The sequence below is a fragment of the Cannabis sativa genome, chromosome 9 (assembly GCF_029168945.1).
Source record: "Cannabis sativa cultivar Pink pepper isolate KNU-18-1 chromosome 9, ASM2916894v1, whole genome shotgun sequence".
Lineage (NCBI taxonomy): Eukaryota > Viridiplantae > Streptophyta > Magnoliopsida > Rosales > Cannabaceae > Cannabis > Cannabis sativa.
Window position 1 is genome coordinate 43,667,839 of NC_083609.1, and position 26,346 is coordinate 43,694,184.

At 31.4% G+C, this 26,346-nt stretch overlaps 1 protein-coding gene across 1 annotated transcript; it reads right to left on the minus strand.

Moving 5' to 3' along the window:
• Positions 1-10,382: 10,382 nt before the first annotated feature.
• On the minus strand, positions 10,383-12,114 carry LOC115710549 (protein C2-DOMAIN ABA-RELATED 4-like). The gene is made up of 3 exons (XM_030638912.2): positions 11,672-12,114; positions 11,055-11,150; positions 10,383-10,878 (listed from the first exon to the last, which is right to left on the minus strand). Exons 1-3 carry the CDS (start codon positions 11,780-11,782, stop codon positions 10,588-10,590), a joined length of 498 nt encoding a protein of 165 aa, XP_030494772.1. The 5' UTR covers positions 11,783-12,114; the 3' UTR covers positions 10,383-10,587.
• Positions 12,115-26,346: the final 14,232 nt, after the last annotated feature.

Consider the following 26,346-nt stretch of genomic DNA (forward strand, 5'->3'; position numbering starts at 1 on the left):
TAGAGATATTGTGGTGTATTGAGTATAATCTAGAGTTCAAAGTGTACTACATATGTCAATAACTTTTTCCACCCCTAAGTGTTGTGGAGATCTTGTGGAGTTATGAATATAGTCTAGAGTTCAAAAGATATAAAAGATAGTTGAACTGCATATATTGCTTCTTAACTTCTTCCACCCCTATCAGATCAAAAGATCTTTTTATTAAACAAAATCTTCATAATTACTTAAGAATTAATAATTATTCATAAAGATCGAATTTAAATTCTAGTGTTTATGTGGTATTATCTCTTTGCAGAGAATAATATACCATAGATTTTGCATCAATAATAAAACACAAACACAGACAAAACATGATAAACATATAATAAAATTGGTATTGGCATACACAAAATAAAGTAAACATAAAGCTCAATTCATAACTCCAATTCATAATGAAAATTTCTTAAAGAAATTTTTTATAAATAATCTCAAAAATATCGTAATGAATTGTCTGCATAAATATGAAATAGGGAATAAAATCCCAAACTAATAATTGAAACTAAATTATTCATAAACTGAAACAATTGAATCAAAAATAAAATAAGATTCTGAGCTTCATCTTCACTTGGACAATCTCCACCCTTCTGTCCAACCATCCGACTCAACTCACTAGGATAGCAATCCAAGTTTAAGCAGTTGGAGCTGAAATAAGAAGAAAATAACTTGGTTATTAGATCTAGAATTAATAATTCAAGGAGATAACAATTCTCTAAAATACATGAGTTTATAGCATAGATAGAAATATCTTGTTTCTTTGCCAAAAACTTAGGACACTCGGGTTTCCAGTGACCCTTTTCGTTACAATAGAAGCACTTTTCTTTTTGCTTTGCATTGAGATGAGTAACCTTTTTCTTATTTTTTTTGTTAATAGCTTTAAGAGGTGTCTTGCTATTAATCCACCTCTTCTTTTTGTTGGGTTTCGAAGTTGAGACAATGTTTGCCTCAGCCTTAGTCGTACCATTAGTAGTGCCAAAACTAGGAGCTTTAGTTCCTCCTTTATGTGGTCCTCCAATCAAATTTTCAAATGTCTGAAGGTTGCGATTAACTCGTGGAAGTCAAAAGTCAACTTATTCATGACATAATTTGAGGTAAAGGGTAGAAAAGCTGGAGTCAAACTATTCAAGATAAAACTCACTTGAGTTGTCTGATCTATAATAGCTCCATGATTCTCAGCCTCTTGGAAGTAACTAGTCATCTGGAGCAGGTGATCACGCACATTGTGATGAGGTTTCATATGTGCATTGATAAAATTTTTGGTCGCCTCAAAACGAGCTTGATCTGACACCATCCCAAATAGTTTAGTCAACTGGTTCATGATATCTGCAGTCGTGAGAGTATTGGCAAACCTTGTTTTCAAGGTGTCAACCATGCTAGACAGCATAAAGTGTCGAGCTTTGTTGTTAGCATTCTGCCAACGCTCAAACTTTTCCTTGACTGCCTTGGTTGCATTCTCACCTGTCTGCTCAGGAGCTTTTTCAGTCAACACAAACAGGGCATTTTCACCTATGAGAGAAATATTAATGTTCTCTTTCCATTTGACAAAGTTAGCTCTAGAGAGCTTGTTGTTAGTCAACAGTGACACCATGGGGTTGTTCATAGTCATATTGGGTAATACAAATATCAATAAATAAAAATCAAATAAGGTTTAATACAAAATCATACATATTCAGAAATTATTAGCACTTACCAAGTAGGAATGACAAGTGAAAATACAAAAACATACAATCCTAAATAATTTCCAAGGTTTCCAACAAACTAATACAGTATCCCGTTTAGGTGAGAGTCAAAGATATCATCCATTGAATAAAGTCTTCAGCTCATCTAAAATGAAAAAACATTTTAGCTACCTTTATTCAATCAAGATGAGAATCCAATGTTGTCCCATTTAGGCGAGACTCAAGGCCATTCTATCTTATGAGCTTCAACCATTGTTTCATACCTTGTAAGTCTTATTCCTAGCAGCTACTTTAGAGTGGAGGTTACCAAGAATAAAATACTTACAAATAATACTTGTCTTTCGAGATTCTACCGCGTTAAATTGTTAATGAACGTTCATCCAATAGGGATGATTACTCACTAAAACAAGAACTATGTATAATAAAGCTCATTATTTAAAGTTTATTTTCACCTAATATTTATTTTAATCTATTTATTTTAAAATATATATTTATTCAATTAAAATTACCAATTTAGATAACTTTAATTTAATATTTTCTAAAATTATACTTAGATAGATCTGAAAATAAATAATATTACTTACCATCTTAGTAATAATTCTCAAAAAATATTACGAAAATTACTTAATTCAAGTTGATCCAAAATTAATTAAAACTCATTTTCAACTCAAATTTAATTTTCTATAAATATATATAGCAAAATTTGAAATCCAATGTATTTAAAAATATGTTTTTGAAATTTATATAAAATAAAATAAAATAAATCCTGAAAACTCATTCTAATTTATGTTGGTCCAAAATTAATAAATTAATTTTCAACACAAATATAATTTTCCTATTTAATTAAATATCTAAGAAAAATATCAAATATTTAAGTATCTTAAATAAAATCAACTTAAATATTAATTTTCTATTTAATTAAATATAACTAGAAAAATACTTCAAGTAAACACAAAATAACTATCAAGATATTTCACTAACTAATTACTTATTTTCTAATTAAAATATAATATGTTTTAGTCTATTTATTTTAATAAATTATTAATGAAAAATTACTTGATTTAAGTTAATCTAAAATTAATTAAAATAATTAATTTTCAACTTTAATCTATTTTTCAAAAAAAATTCAAAATTATCTACATTAAATAAATGCAATTTCAAAATTGGTGGAAAAATGATTAATAAAATAAAATAAAATATATTTGAAAATTATTCTAATTTAAGTTGTTCTAAAATTAAAATTTACAACTTAAATATAATTTTTGATCTAATTAAATATCCTGAAAATAACTAATATTTAAATGTCTAGATAAAATTTACTTAAATATTTAATTGAATGTATTAAATATAAGAAACAAATAATTAAGCATCTTGAATAAAATCAACTTCATTATTAATTGTATTTTAATATCTAGGAAAAATATTCTAATTTAAGTTGATCGAAAATTAATTAGAATAACTAATTTTTAATTTAAATATATTTTTCTAATTTAATTAAATATTAGAAAAAATAATTAGTTACCAGAAATAACTATCTAGGATATATTTAATTAAACTAAGTGTTTTTCTATAATTAATTTTAAAATAATCTAATGAAAAATAAATTTCATATATTTTAAAACTAATTATGTTGCTAATTCAATTTTAATTAGGTTAGACTAATATTATTAACTTAATATAATTATTTAAATGAGGCAAATGGGCCTTTACAATTGGGGTGGTTCGTGTGAGGGATGGCTGAGTTCAGTATGTCGTACCCACTACTAATGGTCCTCTAACTCTCACACAAGGCCCAAAAGAAAGGAATTTTAGCAACCTAGTCCATTTAATTAAGAAAACTTAAATGGGCTTCCTATATGCATCTAAGCACAAAAGCAAACATATAGGCTCACACAAGTCAAATGATTTAAATGGGTCCTATCATGCTTCAAGGTTTACACAGATGAAAGAAATTGCAAAATTTACCTGTTACAAATTATTTATAAGATCTATTGATAATTGGACTGTGATTCAAATTAGATCATTGAATCTGCCAACACGTTAATCATAGCAAATTAGATCAAATAAGTAAGAGGTTTGTAAAAAAAAAAAATTGAATAAATAAATAAACAAACATTACAAACATGTAACAGATAACTGGAAAGTAGGTTAAGATATTTCTATTTTCAAATATCTTAACTAGAATTTAAAATTCAGGTTGCTAGAACATATTAAAAAAAATTAAAATCTAACAAATATCCTAAATTCTAATTGAAATTCAAATATAAAACCAATTTTCAAATTTTTTATTTAAATAATTTAAATTAATTAAATATTTAATAAGATAATATAATATAAAATCTTAACTTAAAATTTAGATATTTCTAATCTTATAATTTAATAAATTAAATATAACCAAATAAACAATTTGAAAAAATAAGATATTTGATGGTTAGGATATTATTAATTTTATTTAATTATCAAATAAAATAAAATATCCTATGTTTGAAAATTTTATGGTTAGAAACCCTAAAATTTCTATTCAAACAAAAATTAACAAACTTTTCAAAATTTCATGTTATTTGCCAAAATTAAACACTTATGTGAGTAGTAGCACCAGAATCTATCCACCAAGTATTTCTAGGTACTGAAACTAAATTAACCTCAGAATAGACCAAAGCAAGATTAATACATTTCTTTACACGCCATGCGTGATATTTGGCACAATCTTTCTTCACATGTCCAAGTTGGTTACAAAAGAAATAACCCTTAGAATCCTGTTGTTGTTTCTTTTGAACTAGACCCTTAGCAGCTTCATTCTCAAATTTTCTTTTCTTGCCCTTATTCTTAGGTTTAGTGGCCAAGTGAGCACTTTCAGTTTTGTCCTTTTTAGCCTTTCTTCCTCTTGCACACAATGAGAAAAAAGCTCGTTGAGAGTCCATTTCTCCTTTTGACAGTTGGAACTAATTTTGAATGTGTTAAACGGTGGAGGAAGCATTAACAAAATCATGAGTACAAGCACATCATCAGAAAACTCAATCTTAAGTGTCCTTAATCTTGAAACAATATGATGCATTTCCATAATGTACTCCCTTACATTTTATTGACACTTATACTTCATGTTCATCAAAGAACCAAGAAGTATTGTCATTTCAATCTTATCATTTTTAGCAAAACATTCCTCAATTCGTTCAAGGAAATTCTTGGCCATAGTAACCCCTTCGGATTATGTGCCCCAGAAGGCTTCTGGAATGTTGTGTTTCATAATCATTAGACTCATGCGATTTGAACGATCCCACCTCTCAAATTCCCTTTTATCATCATGGGAACCTTTCTTTGTGAGAGGTGCGGGTTGTTCATTCTTTAGTGCATGGTCTAAATGTTGGGTTTTATGCCCTAAATAAAACTCTTTACAATCTTATTAGTTATCAATATAAGAAATTAGAAGTGATTGATGTTTGCATGAATTTTACATGCTAATGGTTTAATATGTTTAATATGTTTATTACATTCATACACACAAAATCAGTTAAATCCAGATCATATGTTTATTCACAATTACAGTATCGTCAACACAGTGGAATGTGATTGTGATCATATGAATCAAAAGTTTTGGTCCCTGTTTCATCAGTGTTATTGGATTTACACTAATGTGATAATCAGCGATGATGTGTACTTACACTTGGAGTAAGTGTTATGTTCTTTCCAGGACATTAGTAAAGTATACTAGTTTCGAATGTATGGAGTATACATTGGACTGGACCGATATTGCAACTAAGTTAAGATATTACAAACTTACCGTTATACATATCTTTCCAAGTCAATATCAGTAGTTGATCTTAAGATTAAAAGAATCTTCCTGATATGCTTGGGCTCAACTCAAGAGTGCTATTCATGTTCTTAGATTTATTAGTTAAGCCTACCTTTGGGTCAGGGTGATACGTATATTTTGGGAACATGATAGTATGATTGAGTGGGAGTGCTGAACATAAATATGGAATCTATAGCTTTCTGCGGTGTATAGCAGTCAAGTGATGATTCCCTTCGAGCTTAGCAAATAGAAGTAAATGGATGAGCTCTTGTTTAACTGACTAATTATTAGATCACTAAACACCATTTACAGGTACCTAAGTGTTTTAAGGGGCAAAATACATTGAGGGGTGAGAACGGTAAAGAAATCCCATCTCGATGTAAATCATCTATATAGAGGATCTTTAAATCACAATAAGATTATAACAATGGTTAAATGAGATAGTATATTGATATCGTGAAACATACAATATGCTCTATATAAGTCTGAGAGTGCAATTCTAAGTTCTAAGAGTGGATTCAACGACGAATTAATAAGTAGGAATTTACTTGGTAAATTTGGTTCACTTATTGGCTTTCAAGATATAGATCCATGGTCCCCATTCTAGTTGAGAACATTCTGCTTGTAAGACTCATTAATTGATTCGTGATTGATCAATTATAATTATAAAGTTAGACTATGTCTAATTTTGTGAATTTTCACTAAACAGGTGTAAAATTGTAAAGAAAAGAGTTTCTAGGTTTATTTATACATCTTTTGAATAAGCCTTTCTGACAGAATTTTCTCTCTTCAGAAAACTGAGCCTTCCCCACTTTCTACACCTTGGCCGAAACCCTCTCTCTTTTCTTCTTCATCTTTTTCGTGACCCTAGTGAAAGAGTAAGTGCCCACACACAAAGAAGCGGTAACTCAATCATAGATTGGAAGACTGTGAAGGATCAAAACTTGAAGAAGAAGGACATTCGGGCTCAGATCTTGATTATACTCTGCTACAGAAAGGAATCAAGGGTTAGAGATCTGAGTGGAAGGAGACATTAATTCCGCTGCATCAATGTAAGGTTTTCTTAACTTTATATGTGTTTAATTTATCGTTTTAGAAAATTCATATTTAGGGTGTTTAAACAACATACTTGTGAGTAGATCTAAGATCCTGGTAAAATAGTTCCCAACACTAAATCCATACATCCTAGAACTATAAGTAAGTTCCTTTTCCAATCTTTGAAATTGGTCCCATTAAGCATAGGAATAAAATTAATATTAACATATATTGAGGCAGTAGAAGATGAACTTGCTGAATATAGAACAAATAAAACAAGCTCACATTAATACGCATAATTAAACAATAAATTCAAAAATTAGTTAATCCCATCTCAAGATACCAAACACACATTAATATTAACTCTTTGGATAATAATATTAATTGTAAGCGGTACACTTGGCGTAGCAATCAAACATTGACAATAAAATTGTGTCAAACAATAGATTAATCTTTGGACTAACTTATTGTTCACACAAAATACCTTATAATTGTCACACATTTATTGCCACATGTATATTTGAAATTTAGCAAAATATTCACTCACCTTTGGGTAGTCAATATATGCATCAATTACAAACACACAACCATCCTAATATTTAAATAAATTAATTGATAACTCTATAAACTAGAGCTATTTTTCACATTTTTTTTAATTAAAATCCGTTTAGTTCTTAAGTTTTTAATTAATTTATTAAGTTTTTAAGTATTTTTAAATTTATTAGCTTTATTGTAATTTTATATACTTTTGTGTGTTTTTATAATAAATTTGTGATAATATGTTATGTGATATTTATTTTTAATTTTATTTTAATTATTTAATTAATTTTAAGTATTTTTAGGTGTATTTGGTAGAAAAAGATTGGGATTAAATTGAAGAAAATTTGAAGAAGTGGGGTCAAAAATATAAATTATAAAGAAAATCATATTTGACCAAGAGGAGACCCACTCTCGGTCAACTGCAAGCTCCAACCGCGGCCAGCCACGTGTCCACCTGCTGAGAAGAAAAGAGAAAAACAAAGGGTTATTAATTTTATTGCACACATCCGAAAATCACACCAACAAAATGCCAAAATCCTTACTTTTCTCCAATACTTTACACATAAAAATCAATTTATTTCCCCAACTTCTTTTTCACCTAAATAAACATTCTCATTTTATTTTTTACTCTAACTTTTCACTACTTTTCCATCCAAACAAATAATTATTTTTTCCAGAACTCTTACACATACTCTATTTATCCCTTCTCTTTCCAACACAATTAAATTAATCAATCTATTTATTTTATTTTGATTAATTTAATCTCTCAATTTTGCCTATAAATATGGTGTTGGAAGACCATTTCAAAATACATCTCTTCACCCCCAAAACATCTCTACCTCTCTTCATCTCAAACACCCTTCACTCTCCATTCCATACTCTTCATTTTTACCATTTCTTTCTTACCATTTTCTTTCTACCATTTTTACATTTTGAAGAGCATGTCAAGCATGTCATTTTATAATTTTTACTTCAATCTAGTTAAGAGCTTCTAATCATTTTTCAAGATTATTAAGATGATGATGAAGCAAAATGTAACTAGATAATGTTTATGTTTGTATATTGATTTCCCATTTGTGCTATAAAGTTTATGGATTTTTCTATCAAAAATATGCCTTTTTCATCTTCAATATCATGTATTTTTGATTGGTAGAGCATGTTACACTTGGTTCTTCATTATGCAAAAATATGATATTCTTTGCTTTCATTAAATTCTTTACATCTAATTCTTAGAACATAAGTATCATATTTTGCCTAAACATAGTTTCTTTGATTTTGTGTAGTTCCATTAAATTGTAACACATTTGATGCTTAGAAATTATACATTTTATAAGTGAAGAAAAATCCTACCTTTTTGAAAGTAACATGTACTTAATTGAAAAATATATTTTGGAAAATATAGTGTGATTTATTTCAACTATATCTAAAACTTGGGAATCAATATACTTAGAAATACTATTGAACTAGCATTTTGTGGATTCTAATATCTTAATAATCTTATTTTACACATTTCATTTAAAAATTATTTTCATACTCACTCATCTTTAATCTTAAGTATTTTAGTTACTTGTCTTTTATTTTATTTTTCAAAACCAAAATCCCATCAAATATTTGGAACTAGGTTAGAATATCCTTGCTTTGTTTAGAAAAGTTTTTTTTGATGTTAGTCAACCCCCATGCGTTCGACCTTGCACTTACATTAACACTATATTCCGAAACGATTCGTGCACTTGCGAGTATAAATATTAAAACACTCACTTTTTGGTACAACATTAATCTACACAAAAGAGGTCACTTTGCCGACATATTATTTCAATTAATTTACACAAAATATTAGACATAAACTAACACTAAAATTTAAATTTAATTATTTGAAACTAAATAAAATTCTAAAACCAAAATCTGTATTTATTCCAAAAACAAATACATTAGAACTTATATAAATATATAGATATACGAGACAATCAGTTTGTCAAATATGAAACATGTCAAATATGAAACAGAAAGATAATTTAAATTAAAAAAAAAATTAATAAATACAGTATATGCCATAGATGACATATTATATAGTAAAATATTATTGTCGCTTTAGAAAATCTAAAGTGAGGGGGAGAAACATAATATACAAATATGATATAATATATTAAGATATTAGATAACATCTCCATGTAGTCGATTCAGAGATGCAAGATAGAATATATGTCCTTAAACTATTATTAAGAGCGACAAAAACCATATTCAATCATACATAACACCATTCAATTCTAAAGATATATATCAATACACATAACACTAAAATAAATTGTGTACATATCATATAAGAAAAATATGCCATTGATATTCAAGCCCCAAAAAAAATTGCAGTGGCTAAATTAGTCAAACAAAAAACAAAACTCTAATTATCAAAATTCCCAAATTTTATGAATAAAATCATCAGATCTTTAATTAATTTAGCAAAAGGTGGCTCTGATACCACTTGTTAGAATTCATAAAACACTTTAGAAATATATATATCACAGATCTAAACATATTCCTAAAAGCGTTTTAATATAGAAAATCCTAAATCAAAAATCTATGATACCTTTGCTAGATTAAAGAAGGAGATGATGATAAAAGATGAGCGGAAGCACTAACTTGAAGTTATTATTGGAGATTGCAAAGAAAGTTTGATCTTCCAAGAATAACTATTTTTTTAAGTATTTTCTCTGATGGGGAATGAGAGAATACAGACACCTTAGTGTTTCTTGGGGACCACTACCTATTTATAGGCTCATTATATAATGAATTTTGAGTATTTGACCTCTCAACAAATTATAAATTAGCTTGTTGGTACTCTCAACAAATTATAAATTAGCTTGTTGGTACCTACACATTATTTCCACAATAATTTAATGCCCTTTTAATATCTATAACTTGATCACTTAATTTTATATCACACTTTATAATAGCACGTATATTATACATATTGCGCAAGCCCAAATAGAATTTTAATCCAACAATAATAACGTATTGTGATTCAGTTTTACTCATTCTATACGGCAGGCAACTAGATTGATGGGATTGCAGCACTAAATGTCATTATTAATGACTTATCCTATTGTGAACTCTAGTGTGGCACCACAGCAAAGTTGTTATTTTTTTCTCTTCAAACCAAATTAAATAAGCATCTCCATCATCACTTCTAATATTCAAATTGTCAATAGGAATTAATGAGCTGTTTGAAATTGGTGAAGATTAGCACATTCCGCAATTCCCCACTTGAATTGAATACTTTTTCCTCGGAAAAAGAAAGCACACACTACTGAAAATAATTAAAAACCTCAAACTATTATTTTATGGCTAACATCATTTAAAGGAAATAGCTTCTTTTAGTTTCTTGCAGGTAAATTAAGCAGTTGCCACTTTATTGGGCAACAAAACTATCCGTTTTTTCTTCTTTGAAATATATTTCAAGTACTATACACTATCCTCAATGAAGCTTTGAGTAAGTAAAGAGAAGACAAATTTTCAGATACCCCTCGAACCAGGAATATTAACCCACTCAAGCTGGAGTTCCACCTCCCCACTCTCGACATTTTTAAGTCGGAGACAAAGGTTCTGAATGAGTTTGCCGTCACTCCAAATTATGGAGCTTTCTTCAGATAGGCAGTTTTGTCTACTTGGTTGGACTTTAGTGATGATGGTTCCACTTGGTAGGCCTGCCAAACGCATCCTTAGAGCCTCAACAAATGGCCCAATGTCAAACTCGGCGTCTCCCATTTTGTCATCCATAGAAAATGTGTCCTTGTCATACACGAACTGCAGACCAAAACCATTCATAGCGATAGCCAAGTGAGTACAACAAATTTAATACCAAAAACTTTCGTAACAATAGTTGCATTTCATTTCATTTTATAAATGTCGGCAACATTAATTTAAAATCAAAAAGGCAAAAAGGTCTAAATTTGAGAGATAAAATGATTAAGAGTGTTTACAAGCTTGACTGGAAGAGTTGGATCTGCAATTGAGAGAGTTAAATCTTCATTCCATTCGGGGTTCACACAATTCTTCACCACACGAGTCTTCAACTTCTGGAATAAAACAAAAAAAACATAGATATTTACATAAACAAAGTAAATATTAGTATCAAAACTTGACCAAAATGGCTAGCCTACCCAAATAATCAGAGTAAATACAAATTGACTGGATTTGGAAACGGGAGAAAAACCAACATAATCAGGGTACAAATAGCTCTTTAAAAAAAAAAAAAAAAAAAAACAAGAGTACAAAAAGCTAGATATATGATTAATAAAAGAATAAACTAAAAAAAAAAGTTCGAAGGAAACATTAATCACAAATACAAATAAGAGCAAAATATAACGTTTGTTTTTACATAAATCTATAGATTGTCTCTATCAGTTGAGAAAATTTTCAAGGTAAAATTGGAAAGAACCAAATTCCCTGCACTAACGACACCAATGACTAAGAAAAGAGGGCTTGACCAAGAAGTCAATGACACGAAATTCTGGAAAAGCAAATCTAAAAACAACAAACAAATAAAACCCATAAACAAAAATGAATCAAAAACGAAAACAAATGTCTAAGAGGTTACCTGCTTGCCCATTCTGATCACAACATAAGGGTCACTACTTCTGACATCTCTTATGGCCAGGTCAACCCCTCTGTTGACGTGAACTCTGAGAAGTCCCATTAGGTGCTCCATTGAAAGGAAATGACTATGAATATTGTTACAGAGAAAATAAAGAGAGAAGTAATGGGAATTGATAAAGGGTACAATGAAGTCTTTTTTTTTTTTTTCAGTTCTTTGACTTATGAAATGAAAGAAGGGTTCTCTCGGACACCGTATTTAAAGAAAGGAGCAACTGTTGATGGCGAAATTGAGAGAGCCGAAGGCGTCCAAAGTTTTTGACCAAATTCTTATCTCTTTATGCAATATATAGTCCAACACACACTAGGTCTTTTCCTCGTAAAAATTTGTCCACCAATGATTAGTTTTTGTTTCTTCCTCTCACTCTCTTTTAGTTTGTATTTTTTATCACAATAAAACTCTGGAGAAAAAGGGCTATTCACAAAGGAAAATATTCGTAAATTTTGATATGCTAGGTGATTGTTACGTGATAAGTGTTAGTTTTATTTAATATTTTAATTTTTTATTTTAATTAATAATTAAAATAGTATAATTATTTGAATGATTTGTTTTATAAAAATAAAATATGTGTCACTATATTTAATAAGTAAAATATAGTTGTGTTATAATAATATATGTTATTAATAGTAAAATGTAAATTAATTTTCTAATTGAAAAAAGTTCTATTATCTCATTTCATATCTAATAATAGCTACACAACTATATATTTATAGACTTTTACATTCTTTGCAAATTACTAATACGCACCAATAATATTTTCATATTCTAATATTTTTCAACCTTCTCCTCTTGATGGTAAAATTAAAAATAAAACTAAAAATAAGCACAAACATATACGGTAAATACTAATTACAACCCATTTCATTTTCTTTTTATTTTTTTAAGCCCAAGCCCAAAAATCTCTAAGCTAACACAATCAATCTTCTTCTTCCCCGATAGCAATGAGTTGCCCATTCTGTAATTATTTATATTATTTTTTTTAAATTAAATTCTCTTACATATACAGTGTCACATATATATATATTTATCTATACATTTTTATCTTTTCTAAGTAATTACAGACGGGGCAACTCACATACAGTCTCACATTTATATTATCTTTTCTAGACATTTTATCTGTATTTTTCTTTTTTAAAAAATAAATAAAATAATTATTAATATTCTCCTAAGATGGGTTTGTTAGAGAGATATGTGGCTAAGATGATTTTTTTAATTTAAAAAGAGATTATTAATATTTAAAAGATTGTTTAATTTTTTGGGTTTAATTATTGGATTTATTTGTTAACGGGAGATCAAACCTAATCGTTAAATTTAACATAATATTCTTTTATTTTTAAGTATATTCTGTTAAACCAAGAAATGTCGTTAGATAGACACTTTTAATATATAAAGATATAGGGACACGATTTTGTCTCATACTTTTACGGAATGTATTCTGTGATACATTAGATGGGTCTCAGGGTACATTAGACGAGTGTCAGGGTACGTTACTATTTTTTAACCCTAATTACCCCTAGATCAATCTCAGTCCTCAGATCAAATAACTCTCCCATCTAACGGTTGACATACATCATGGAATACATTCCGTGAAAGTACAATCACGGGACAAAATCATGTCCCTATATATGGCATAAATATATATATTTTGTATAAATTAGGAGGTTTATTAATTAATAAACTCGTTCAAAATAATAGAACGCACTTTAGACGAACAATCCTCCAACTGAAGCACACAACATGTTAGAAAAACAAGAGTCTCTTGCCAAGTAATAAGCCAACTTGTTTGCAGATCGTTTAACGAAACATAATTCAACAAAAGATAAAGCCAAAAGTAAATTCCTAACATCTTGAACAATAAGACCGAATTGTGACGACATAAAAACTTGACTTTGGACTGCTTGGACACACACCAAACTATCTGTTTTTAACACTACATTGTCCTAGGGATGAGTCGCAATCTGTAACGTCCACGCTTCAAGCCTCCATTGGGCCCTTACACCCACGGAATGAATGGCTCTTATACACGAGTACGTCACTCTGGCTGCTTCATGGACTGATGACTGACCCTACAGACCAACACGAGTGTTTCTAGCGTGCTTTGTCCTCACTCGCACACTTCCTGGGAAAACTTCCCAGGAGGTCACCCATCCTGAAATTGCTCCAGGACAAGCACGCTTAACTATGGAGTTCTTTCGTGATGGGCTACCGAAAAACAAGATGCACCTTGTTGATATAAGTAGTACCAATCAATCTATTTAAGCCTTTTTCAACTATGTAGTCCCATGCCTACACAGTCTCAGAATCATCCCACTTGACCTTCCCCAGGCGATGTGGGATTGCACATCTTAATCGGTATTTCCCCTTACGGATCACGGGACTACTGATTGTCACACAATCCAACTTAAAGCTTCTTTAATACCTATGATCTCAGCAATTTCGGGTTGGACATACCCAACCTTTCCCTTCTTGAAAGCTTTTACCATGGTCCCATGATGATCTCAAGTTACACAGCCCACTCCGAACCGTCCCTCTTGTTCAAATAAATCCCTATCAACATTAACTTTAATCTTGTTTAACACAGGTGCAATCCAACGCTCACAGTTCCGCCCCACATCATTCAAAGGAGACAACGAAAGGCCCTTTCTTTCTTGAGCAAATTTGTATTAATCAAGCATGTTTCTAGCTGATGTTACAATATTTGAAGCAAGCCAACTCTTCTTTTTGCAAACAAAGTCATTCCGCGCACCCCAAATAGCCCAACTCACCATCGCCACTTCCTCCATTTCACCTTCGTGCCCCCTGGTGAGAATTTCCAACAACCAGCTGCTGAACGTTGTAGCCCCAGCCCCGACGTCCACTATGCTGCGATGCCAAGCATCCTTTGCAAACGAGCATTCCACCAATGCATGTTGAATAGTTTCAGTACTAGAGTTGCACAAAGGGCAATTGGCATTGACAGGAACATGACGCTTTTTGTAAAGACCGCTTAGTTTAATTTAGAAATTAGCAGTTAATTATGATTAATTATGAAATTATTTATAGATATTTAAATAATTATTTATGTTGTCATATTTGATTCATGAATGCATTTTTGTCATACAGTGAGATTTCATATTTTTGCATTTTCGGTGCCGGCAACATGGAACTCGGTGTTTGGCTCAGTAAAATCACAACTTAGCATGTTAGTATTGTGGGACGGTTTTTTAGACATTGGGAATGTCAGGATTGGTCGGGAATTTAGAATTTCCCAAAAATACCCTTCAGTACCCCTTTTATGTTATTTTAGTGTGGAGGGGCAAAATGGTCATTTTGCCCCATTGATATTTTTTCCTTTAGTGGAATTAGTAAATGAGTTTAATATTGTATTTGTTATTTGTTGGCTGAAGTAAAGATTAATTTTATGTATTTTTATCATTTGTTAAAAGTTAGAAAAAGTTGAGGAAAATCAAAGATTAAGAAAAATCATTTTTCTCTCAAACTCTCTCTCCCTCTTTCGGCCTCTTTGAGCAGCAAGGATTGTCAATTTTTCTTTGTGGATTCAAGATTTGTTTGTGTTCAATCCGAGCTAGGTTAGCTCTTGCTCTTTCTCTCTTTAAATTTCTTGAAAATTAAGAAAAGATGATAGTTGCATGTATAGTATTGAAGTGTGGTTGCTGCTGCGTTTGTGTGTTAATTGCAAAAGTTTAATCATGTTAATTTGAGTAGATTAGAGCTGGTTATGATGCATGTTAGTTGCTTTGATTCAAGCTTGAAAATTTTTACTCAAAACTATGATTTTTAAAGTGAAATGGTGATTTTCGTTGTTGTAGTTGTTGTTATTGTTTCGGGTTATTTTCTGGGGTTTCATTATGATGAAACATGGTGAATTGAGCAGGTTGTAATGCATGATTAGTGGATTCTAAGCAAGTTTGGAATTTTAGCTCAAAATTATGATTTTTATGGAAAATTGAGGAATTGGTTGCTGTAGAGATTGTTTGTGCATGGGTTTGGTTTCTGCAGTTATTTTATACTTGTTTAAGTAGATTAAATCAAGTTTTGATGCTTGTGGGTGAGTTTTAGCCAAGCTTGAGTTTTGAACTCAAAGCTTGGAGCTCACATGGTGAATTGTGTATTTTTGCTTGAAGCTTGGTTTTTATGCTTTGAAAATATTTAGTGGGGTAATTAGAACAGGTCTGGAACGTTTGGTATGAATTGGGTTTGATTCGAGTGAGTTATGAATTTTTGAGTGTTTCCTGCTTAGAACCGGAATTCCGGTTCAGCAACCGGAATTCTGGATGGTGTTCAGGAATTCCCAGAACCAGAATTTCGGTTGTAGAACCGGTCTGCCGGTTGGGGGATTTTAGGAAACCCTAGTTTTTCCCATTTTTATGTTGTTTAGGGTATTGTCATGTTATTTATCAATAGGGAAACTTCTAGTTTCTAGTTTAAGTCCCCGGGAAGTGATTTAGCGTATCACTTATCAGTGTTGTGATTGTTATGGTTTAGGAGCCTGTAAATTGCCGTGCAGTTCGTTCCACTGAGGTTGACCGACGCACCTGAATTCAGAATCGAGGTAAGATTAGTATATCAGTATGCATATGTATTACATGTTTAGCGTGCATGTTAGGAAGCCTATTAGATTACATTAGATATCTATGTTGGCTTCGTACCATCCGACCGTATCACACCGGTTAGGCTAGAGACTAGCAACTAGAGTATGACCAGTGTACCGAGTATAGGCTGATACTAGGGTCGGTGGTATTGTACTGTTTGACTGTATCACATCGGTAAGGCTAGAGTATGACTAGCAGCTGGAGTATGACCAGTGTACCGAGTATAGGCTGATAGTGTAACACATCGGTAAGGCTAGAGTATGACTAGCAGCTGGAGTATGACCAGTGTACCGAGTATAGGCTGTTACTTTGTCAAAAGTACCGTCGTACGAACTTTCGGGACTCAGTATCGTGTGGGACACGGCAGTTAGGGTTGTGGTCAGGGGTATGGGCGTCTGATCATAACCCGAGATGTATGTGTGATTATGATTTATGCTTTACTTACTGAGTCTATCGACTCATAGTGCTATGTTTATGTGTAGGTAAGGGCAAGGCCAAAGCTGAAGAACCGTGAGGACGAGCCGATGAAGATTGTACATGTCGGGGCGGTTAGGCCTGGAGCGTACAATCCTCGAGACAACAGTGCTTTTGTAGTTAGTCATTGGGCGACAAGTATTTTGTAATAGACAGTAAACTTTTTGTAAAGTATTTTGTAATCGGGATCCCGAGTATTTTGTATAAAATATTATAAGTTTTAATTAAAAAGCAAAATTTTAATTAATCACGATTTCCATAAACCTCGTTGATTAGTAATGAGCTGCACAGTACATTTCAAAATCACGTAATACGCCTATGCTAGTTAGGGTGTTTCAATTTGGTATCAGAGCCGCCAAGTTGTCTTCCGAAGATCGTCACGACATGTACAATCATCATCAGCAGTTAGCTCGTTCTACGGTTCAGTAAGCTTTTATTACTTTAGTAGTTTATTTAATCATTATGAAATAAGAAAAGTCTGATAGGAAGCATGTTAGTAGCCTGATAGTAGAATAGGCGCATGTTTTCAATTTTCAAATTAAGCGGCATTAGTAAGCTCTCGTTGATCATGACTTGATGTGCCAACTCTTGGTTCGCAGGCTGTTCAGACTAGATGGACGCCAGGCAGAACACCAGGAGTCAGGGCAACTCGGTCGGGTCAAATCAAGGTGAGCTCAGTTTCCCCCAAATGTTAGGGGCCGTGGTAGAGGTCCCAGGGGCAGGGCTCGTGGTTTGGGTGATGTTAACCCGCCACAGGCTGCCCAAGCCAATCAGGAAGCCCAGAATTGGGAAATTAGGTTTGCTGAAATGCAAGCCAGAATAGAGGAGCAAGATAGTGAGATTCAGAGATTGAGACAGCAGGGTGCTCCTGCAATGCCTGTGCCAGAAGTTCTAGTGGCACCTGCTCATGTTGTCCAGGCCGAACCAGTAGTAGCAGCAAATAGAATGGAACCCCTGTATGAAAGGTTCCGCAAGCAGGCACCTCCAGTTTTTTTGGGAGGTCCGGACGTCATGAAAGCTGAGCAATGGCTAACGGTGATTACAAGGATATTGAATTTCATGGGTGTCACCGAGAATGACAGAGTGGTGTGTGCCACTTTTCAGTTTCAAGAGGACGCTGTAGTTTGGTGGGACATGGTGTCCCAGATACAGGATGTTACATCTATGACCTGGGAAAAGTTCTAGGAACTCTTCAATGTGAAATACTACAATGAGGCCGTTAGAAGTGCCAAGAGAAAAGAGTTCGCTCACCTGACCCAGAAAGACAATATGAGCGTTACTGAATATACAACTCAGTTTGATCGGTTGGCAAGGTTGGCCTCGGGAATCGTGCCAACCGACTTCAGTGAAAAGGAAAAGTATTTGGATGGACTAAATGTGAAGATCAAGCATGACGTAATGATCACTACAGACGACAAGACCACCTATGCTGAGATGGTGGAAAAAGCACTACGAGCTGAGGGCGCAGTTGGATGTATGTCGGAGTCAGTTAGGACTCTAGTGAGTGGCGGGGCTCCTACCCCTCCTGCATCAGGCTTTAGGAGGGGAGGTAGTGTTTTGGCCATGGACCAGAAAAGGAAAACATCCATTGCATCCGGTGGCTCGGGGCAGAACAAAAGGTTTTGAGGGAACCAGAGTCGAGGCGGTCGTCAGGGTAGTGCTGAGACCCGTTTTTCGTACCCAGAGTGCCCCAGTTATAAAAGGCACCATCTGGTTGAGTGCAGAGGTCAGGGGTGCTTTCAGTGTGGCATGCCCGGACACGACAAGAGGGATTGTCCCCGGCTCAGAATAGAAGCACCAAGGGCTCCGGCGAGACCCACTCCAGCTAGGGTGTTCGCCATTACTCAGGCTGATGCAGAAGCCAGCCCTTCAGTGGTGACAGGTCAGCTCTCAGTTAACAACTCATTTTACTCAGTATTGTTTGATTCTGGGGCCACACATTCTTATGTGGCAGCCAGAATCTTTAGTAAATTGGATAGACCATATGATAGTTATGAATCAGGGTTTGGAACCCTATTACCTGGCGGAGAGTTAGTTATCTCCAAAAGGTGGATTAGGTCTATGCCGATCAGAATAGACGGTAGAGAGTTAAGTGCTGACTTGATAGAAATGAGCCAAGTAGATTTTGATATTATTCTAGGAATGGATTGTTGGGTTTTATGCCCTAAATAAAACTCATTTCATATAATCAGATTTACTTATTAATAAAGATCAGAAATAACATTTTATGTTACATGGTTCACATGATTTATTTCATGATTCTATGTATATAATGTATGAATTCTTTTTAAGTCCAGAACATATGAGTTTGTTAAAGATTATAGTGTTGTCAGCATAGTGGAATATAATCTTAATTATATGTTCAAAAGTTTATTCCCTGATTTGTCAGAAAACTGGATTTAGACTGACATGGTATAATCAGCGATAGGTATTCTTACACCTTGGAAAAGTGTTATGTCCTTTCCAGGACATTGGCAAAGTTTACCAGTATCGGATGTATGGACTATACATCGGAAGGGACCGATATTGAACTTTGATTAGATATATTAAAATTTACCATAATATCGATTCGATTCAATATCACTTGTTGATCCTAGATCAAATGATCTTAATCCTGATATGGTTAGGTTCAATCTCAATTGTGTTACTCGTGTTCTTTGATTTGTTAGTTAAGCCTACTTTTGGGTCACGGTGATACATACATTTTGGGAACACGGTAGTGCAATTGAGTGGGAGCGCTAACATAAATATGGAATCTATAGCTTCTATTTGGAAAATATAAAGTAAAGGATGATTTCCTTCGAGCTTAACCAAACGAAGATAAATGGTGGAGATCTCATTTCACTTAGCTGAAATATCATTTAGACAGGGTTAAGTGTTTTAAGGATAAAATACATTGAAGGTGTAGCGGTAACAGTAGTGCCTTTTCAATGTAAATCATCTATATAGAGGATCATTGATCACATTAGGATTATAACAATGGATAACTAATGACGTGTCTATATCATGGAACATATACAACGTTCTATATGACTGAGAGTGCAATTCCAAGTTCTAAGTGTGGATTCAATGAGGAATTAATAAGTTAGGGAATTTACTTGGTGAATTTGGTTCGACTTATTGGAAGCTCGGTTATATAGACCCATGGTCCCCATACTAGTTGAGACCATACTGCTTGTAAGACTTAGTTAATTGATTTTAATTAATCAATTATAATTCTAAAAGTTAGACTATGTCTACTTTATGAATTTTCACTAAGCAAGGGCGAAATTGTAAAGAAAAGAGATTTTAGGTTTATTTATTGATTAAGAGACTTTATATGTCTAAATTAATAAATATATTAAATGGCAATATTATTTAATAATTATTTCCAAGTTATTAAATAATTAGAATTGTCATTTAAAAGGTTTAATTGGAAAATTGGCATTTTTGAGAAAATGGGAATGGAAAATAACGAAATGGGAAAGTTGCAAAGTGAGGCCCAATACCCTTTGTATGGCTGGCCCTATGCATAGGAAATTCTATTTGTAGTTTCCATTATTTTAATGCCATACAATTCTAACTTAAACCTAGAGGGTTTTCTATAAATAGAAAGTGTTGGATTGAGGAAACATAGATACACATCTTTGATCACTTTGTTTCCCTCAGAAAATGCCTCACACGCCTCTCTCTCTTTTCTTCTCTCTAAATTTCGAAACTTTGAGTGAATGAGTAGTGCCCACACACATCAAGTGGTATCTCAATCATAGTATGTAAGACTATGGAAATTCTGCATCAAAGAAGGAGAAAAGAAGATCCAGGTTCAGATCTTGGTGATGCTCTGCTACAGAAAGGAATCAAGGGCTAGAAATCTGAACGGAAGGAGTCATAATATTCCGCTGCACCCACTGTAAGGTTTTCTTAACTTTATATGTGTTTATTTTCATTGTTTTAGAATTCATATTAGGTTGCTAATCCAACATACTTGTTAGTAAATCTAGATCCTGGTTAAATAATTTCCAACAACTGGCACCAGAGCCATGGTAATGATTTACTTTCATGTAATATGAGTTAAAATAATGATTGTTATGTTTTTGTGTTGATTTAGATGGTTTCATGTGGTTTATGTGTTAGTTGATGAATGTTGATGTTGTACAGTATCTTTTTCCTTGAAAAATATTTTTTCGATTTTTGAAAATATTTTATTTGGATTCCTTGTTAAAAATTAAGCAATTTTCTTTTTTACGGAACTTGATTCCGATAAAAATTGAAAAAGTTATGAATTTTGGAAAATCGGGATTTCGGGTATGCATGGTGCTCAATCGCACGCGCGTGACACGCCCGAGTGCACCCTGCATCCGCCCGTGAGCCTCGCCCGTGTCTCCCCTGCGTGCGCCTTTCCTGCCCACGTACCTTGCAGGCGCCGAGCTTCCTCGGCGTGAGCCCGGCATCCGCGCGCGTAAGGGGCTGCTGGCAGCCTCCTGGGCTGCTGCATGCAGCCTCCTGGGCTGCTGCATGCAGCCTCCTGAGCTGTTTTCCCCTAAAGTTGCGATTTTTGGGATTTTTCCCAAAACTCCAATTTTTTCATGGGATTGTTTCCCAAAATTTATTTTTCCATTTTTAAATATTTCTAAATTGAAATGTTTCCAATTTTAAATATTTTCAATTTGGAATTTATCCAATTTTTTAAATATTTCTATTTTGGATTGTTTTCAATTTTAAATATTTCCTATTATGGTCAGATTTAAAATTTTGTTAACTTCTTTAATATTTATTTGTTATTTAATTATAAGATAAGATATTTTGATATTTAAGATATTTTAAATTAAAAGATAACTTTGTCATTTTATTTAAACTATTATATTAAAATTATCTTATATGACAAATTAAATAATTAATAAATTTGAAATTAACATAGATATTTTTATAAATATACTTACCATAATGTTTTTCAAATTCAAAAATTTGTTATTTTGTTAAATATTTAATTATTTATAAATTATAAGTTTAAAAATGATATTTTTTCTATATATATAAGTTTTTTTCTTATTAGAAATTTATAAATCATATCTTAAATATTTAAATAACATAGATATTTTTGTAGAGATTTGAATATTGCTTAATTTGAGATATTTTGACATATAATTATGGTCATTATTCTTCATTTATTATTTTATTCCTAAAATAATAATTATCCAACCAAATCTATTTTAAAATTGGTTTATTTTATTAAATTATAAGATCTGAAACTGATATTGAATATTCTTTCCTTTCAAATCATTGATCTTATTAGATATTTAATTTCATTTGATTCAAATAAACATAGATATTTTAAAATTAGTTTCCTTTATTTGGTTAGTTTAAGAATAATAATTTAATTATATTAATATCTTATTTTCACATCTGTTACATGGACAATGTTTGTTTATTTATATTGTTTATTCAAAAACTTTTTAACAAACCTATTATTTATCTGATCTAAATTGGTATGATTAACTTGTTGACAGATCCAATGATCTGATTTTAATCATAGTCCAATTGACGATAGATCTTATAAATAATTTGTAACAGGTAAATTTTGTACTTCTTTCATCTGTGTAAACCTAGTAACATGATAGGGCCCATCCAAATCATTTGACCTGTGTGAGCCTATATGTTTGCTTTTGGGCTTAGATGCATATAGGAAGCCCATTTAAGTTTTTACTAAGTAAATGGACTAGGTTGCTAAAATAAATTTTGACATAAGTAAATTTATTTAGGTCCAATTAGATTTGGACTTATTCAATGAATAACAATTATTTATTTAAAGGTTAAATTCCTCTCTTTTGGTCCTTGTGTGAGAGTTGGGGCCCAATAGAAGTGGGTACGACATACTGAACCCAGCTCCCCTTCACATGAACTACCCCAATTGTGAAGGCCCATTTGCCTTATTTAAATAATTGTATTAGGTTAGTTATATTATTCTAACCTAATTAAAATTGAATTAGCAACATAATTAACTTTTGAAATATATGAAATTTATTTTTCATGTAATATTTTAAAGTTAATTTTAGAAAAACACTTAGTTAATGATATATTCTAGATAGTTATTTCTAGTACTAATTATTATTTCTAATATTAAATAGGAAAATATCATTGATTGCGAAATTAATTGTTTCATAATTAATTTTGGTACAATCTAAGTTTAGTATATTTTTCTAGTATTAAACTAGAATTAATAATTAAGTTTCCTCTACACTTAATTATTTATTTCTTGAATTTAATACATTTAATTAAATTCAAAATTCAATATCTAAGTTGATTTTCATCATGATACTTAAATATTGATTGTATTCATGTTATTTAATTAAAGTTGAAAATTATCTTAAGTTTGGAATCTTATTTCAGAATAACTTAAAACTGAATAATTTTTGAAAATATATTTTATTTTATTTTATTAATCATTTCCCAAAATTTCGAAATTGCATCACTTTGATGCAGAAATTTTGAATTTTATTTGAAAAATAGATTAAAGTTGAAAATTTTTAATTTTGGACCAACTTGAATCAATGATTTTTTTTCATTTAATGATTAATTAAAATAAATGAACTAAAATATACTATTAGAAATTGAATTAATTAGTCAATGAAAGTCTAAATAGATATTATCTGTTTTGCTTGAAGTATTTTTCTAGTGATATTTTATTAAATAGAAAATTAATATTTAAGTTGATTTTTAATCATGATACTTAAATATTTGAAATTTTTCTTAGATATTTAATTAAATAAGAAAATTATATTTTTTGTTGAAAATTAATTTTTATTAATTTTGGGCCAACATAAAATTAGAGTAATTTTCCAGGATTTATTTTTATTTTATTTTAAAGCATTTTCGAAAGTTGTATTCTTATACACTATTTTTTTTTTCGAAATGCAATATATATTTATAGAAAATTAAATTTGAGTTGTAAATTAATTTAAATTAATTTTGAAACAACTTAAATTGAATAATTTTCTAAATATTTATGGAAATTATTACTAAGATGGAAATAATTCACGTTATTTATCCATCTAAGTATAATTTATAAATATTACATTAAAATTTATATTTAGAATATTTTATTCTAAATTGGAAATTTTAATTAAATAAATTTATATTTAAAATAAATTGATTAAAATAAATATTAGAAGAAAATACAACCCTTCATTAAAATAATGAGCTTTATTATAAGGATATTCGATCTCCATTGTTAGTTTTACATTGCTATTGTTTTAGTGAGTAATCCTCCCTAATGGAGGAACGTTCATTAGCAAGTTAGCACCGTTTAATCTCGAAAGATAAGTAATCTTGTAAGTTTTTTATATAGTTTATGATCACCCTAATGGTGGCGACTGTATAAGACTTGCAAGAATATGAAACAATGGTGGAAGCTCATAAGATAGAATAGCCTTGACTCTCGCCTAAACGGGACAACGCGGATTCCAATCTTGATCGAATAAAAGGTTGCTAGAATGTTGATCATTTTAGATGAGCTGACAACTCTGTTCAATGGATGGTAGCTTTGACTCTCGCCTAAACGGGACACTAATATCAGTTTGTTGAAAACCTTGGAAATTATTTAGGATTGTATGTTTTAGTATTTTCACTTGTCATTCCTACTTGGTATGTGATTAATAATTTTTGAATTGTGTATGAATTTGTATTGAACCATGTTATTTTCTGTTATTAAATTGTAGTTTACTTTCCAATCTTCATTGTTGGTCTAACTTGGTTTGTTTTTCTAATGAGATAAATCACTAATGGATTTTCACCATTAGACTAACATAATAGTATTAGATCTCGAAAGATAAATATTGTATATGCAACATCTAGCTGTTCATCAATTGATGACACCTTAGACTAGTATTTTACAATATGAAACACGAAGATTGTATAAATAAGATTACTTTGACTCTCGCTAATCGGAGCATCGTTGGATTCTTATTTAAAACAAAATTATCCTAATTCCTCTTAGCTTATTCATTTCGAATCAGCTTAAAGACATATCATTGGATGAATGGTCTATAAATCATATAAAGTCTTATTTTCTCTTAAGAAATTAGATGACGCATATGATTATATTCCCGGAATTCTATCCCAAAATGATATAAATCCTCAATCTTAGAAATCTCCTACTTGTATAGGCAAATCATAAGACTTAGATTAGTAGTGGTGGTCCAAGAAAGAGTTACTAATTATACAGTTACACTTTCACAAGTGTTTCATAACTATTTTCTTTCAATGGATTTAAAACTGTATGAGTTTAGTATTCTGTGACCAGAATCCACTTGCACTATTCTAAGAACTCTTTGTTGTAACTAAAAGAAACAACCACATAATATAAATCTATGGCATTTGTATCTTGTTCATAGTGGTTTTGACAAGATCATTCTCTGCAAAGAGTTAATATGCCTATATCCACTGAAATTAAGTTCATCTCATTCGCAAATGGATGTACATTCAGTGGTGGATATGAGTTTTCATTGTATTCCTAAAACGATCACTCTAGATTTTACCTTATGCAAAAGAAATTTGAAATGTTTGAAAAATTTCAATGGTTAAGGTAAGTAATTAAAGATCTTGCGAACTGATAGGGGTGGAGAAAAAGTTAGTAGATATGTAGTTCAAAGATCATTAATTTGATTTTGAATTATATCCAAACTTACCTCCCCAGAAATTCGAGTTGCATATTGATGATTAGTTACTAGTCCTTGGCTAAATCCTTCTATGGTAATATAATTTCAGAATGATGCAATGGTTGTATACTTAATGTAAATCATTACTAGATTCATGGATGACCTAATTGAAATCTTAAGAAAAGCTAGAACTGCTAACCCTGGTTTGCATGTTTGTTAGCTATTCTAAGTGATTAGGGTTGGAAGCATCCCATAATCATTAGATAAGAAAGTGTTTGTTTAAAAAAATACTACTTTTCTAAGAAAATGACTAAGTCTGAAAATAAAGTAGCAAATAAAGGAGATATTTTTTTCTTGATTCCATAAGTGTTCTATCATCTTATTCGTTATAAGATGATCCCACTATGTCTTAGCACAACCGAAGAGGTCAATACCATTTAGTTTTCTTAGACATAATTCACGGTACCTTGTCGTAGTGGGAGAGTTTCAAGGAACTTTACCTTCTTATGACTTGGAAGAAACAAGTGATTAAAATCCATTGTGAGTTTAAACATGTAATGGATTGTCAAGATAAGAAACTAAGAAGAAAGCCAAGAGAACTATGGTTTGATCCATTCACATGGAGTAACCTAAAGTTTTCGGTTACAAGGACATGAAAGGAAATTTCGTTAATAAGTCTATTCAATGGACTTAACAAAACTTCCTGTTCCTAGTATTATAGGTTTGAGTTTATCTAAACCTATGGCTTGTGGTATACCTGGTAATTACTTACTCTAATGCAAGCAACTTACTTTAGTAAGATGCTGGAGCATTTTCTTTCCAATGGCAATCTATAGAAGCTTCACAACTTCTAAGCATAGATTTTATTTATCTAAGGAAAAGTTTCAACTATTCCAGAGAAGATAAAGCCATGAAAGAA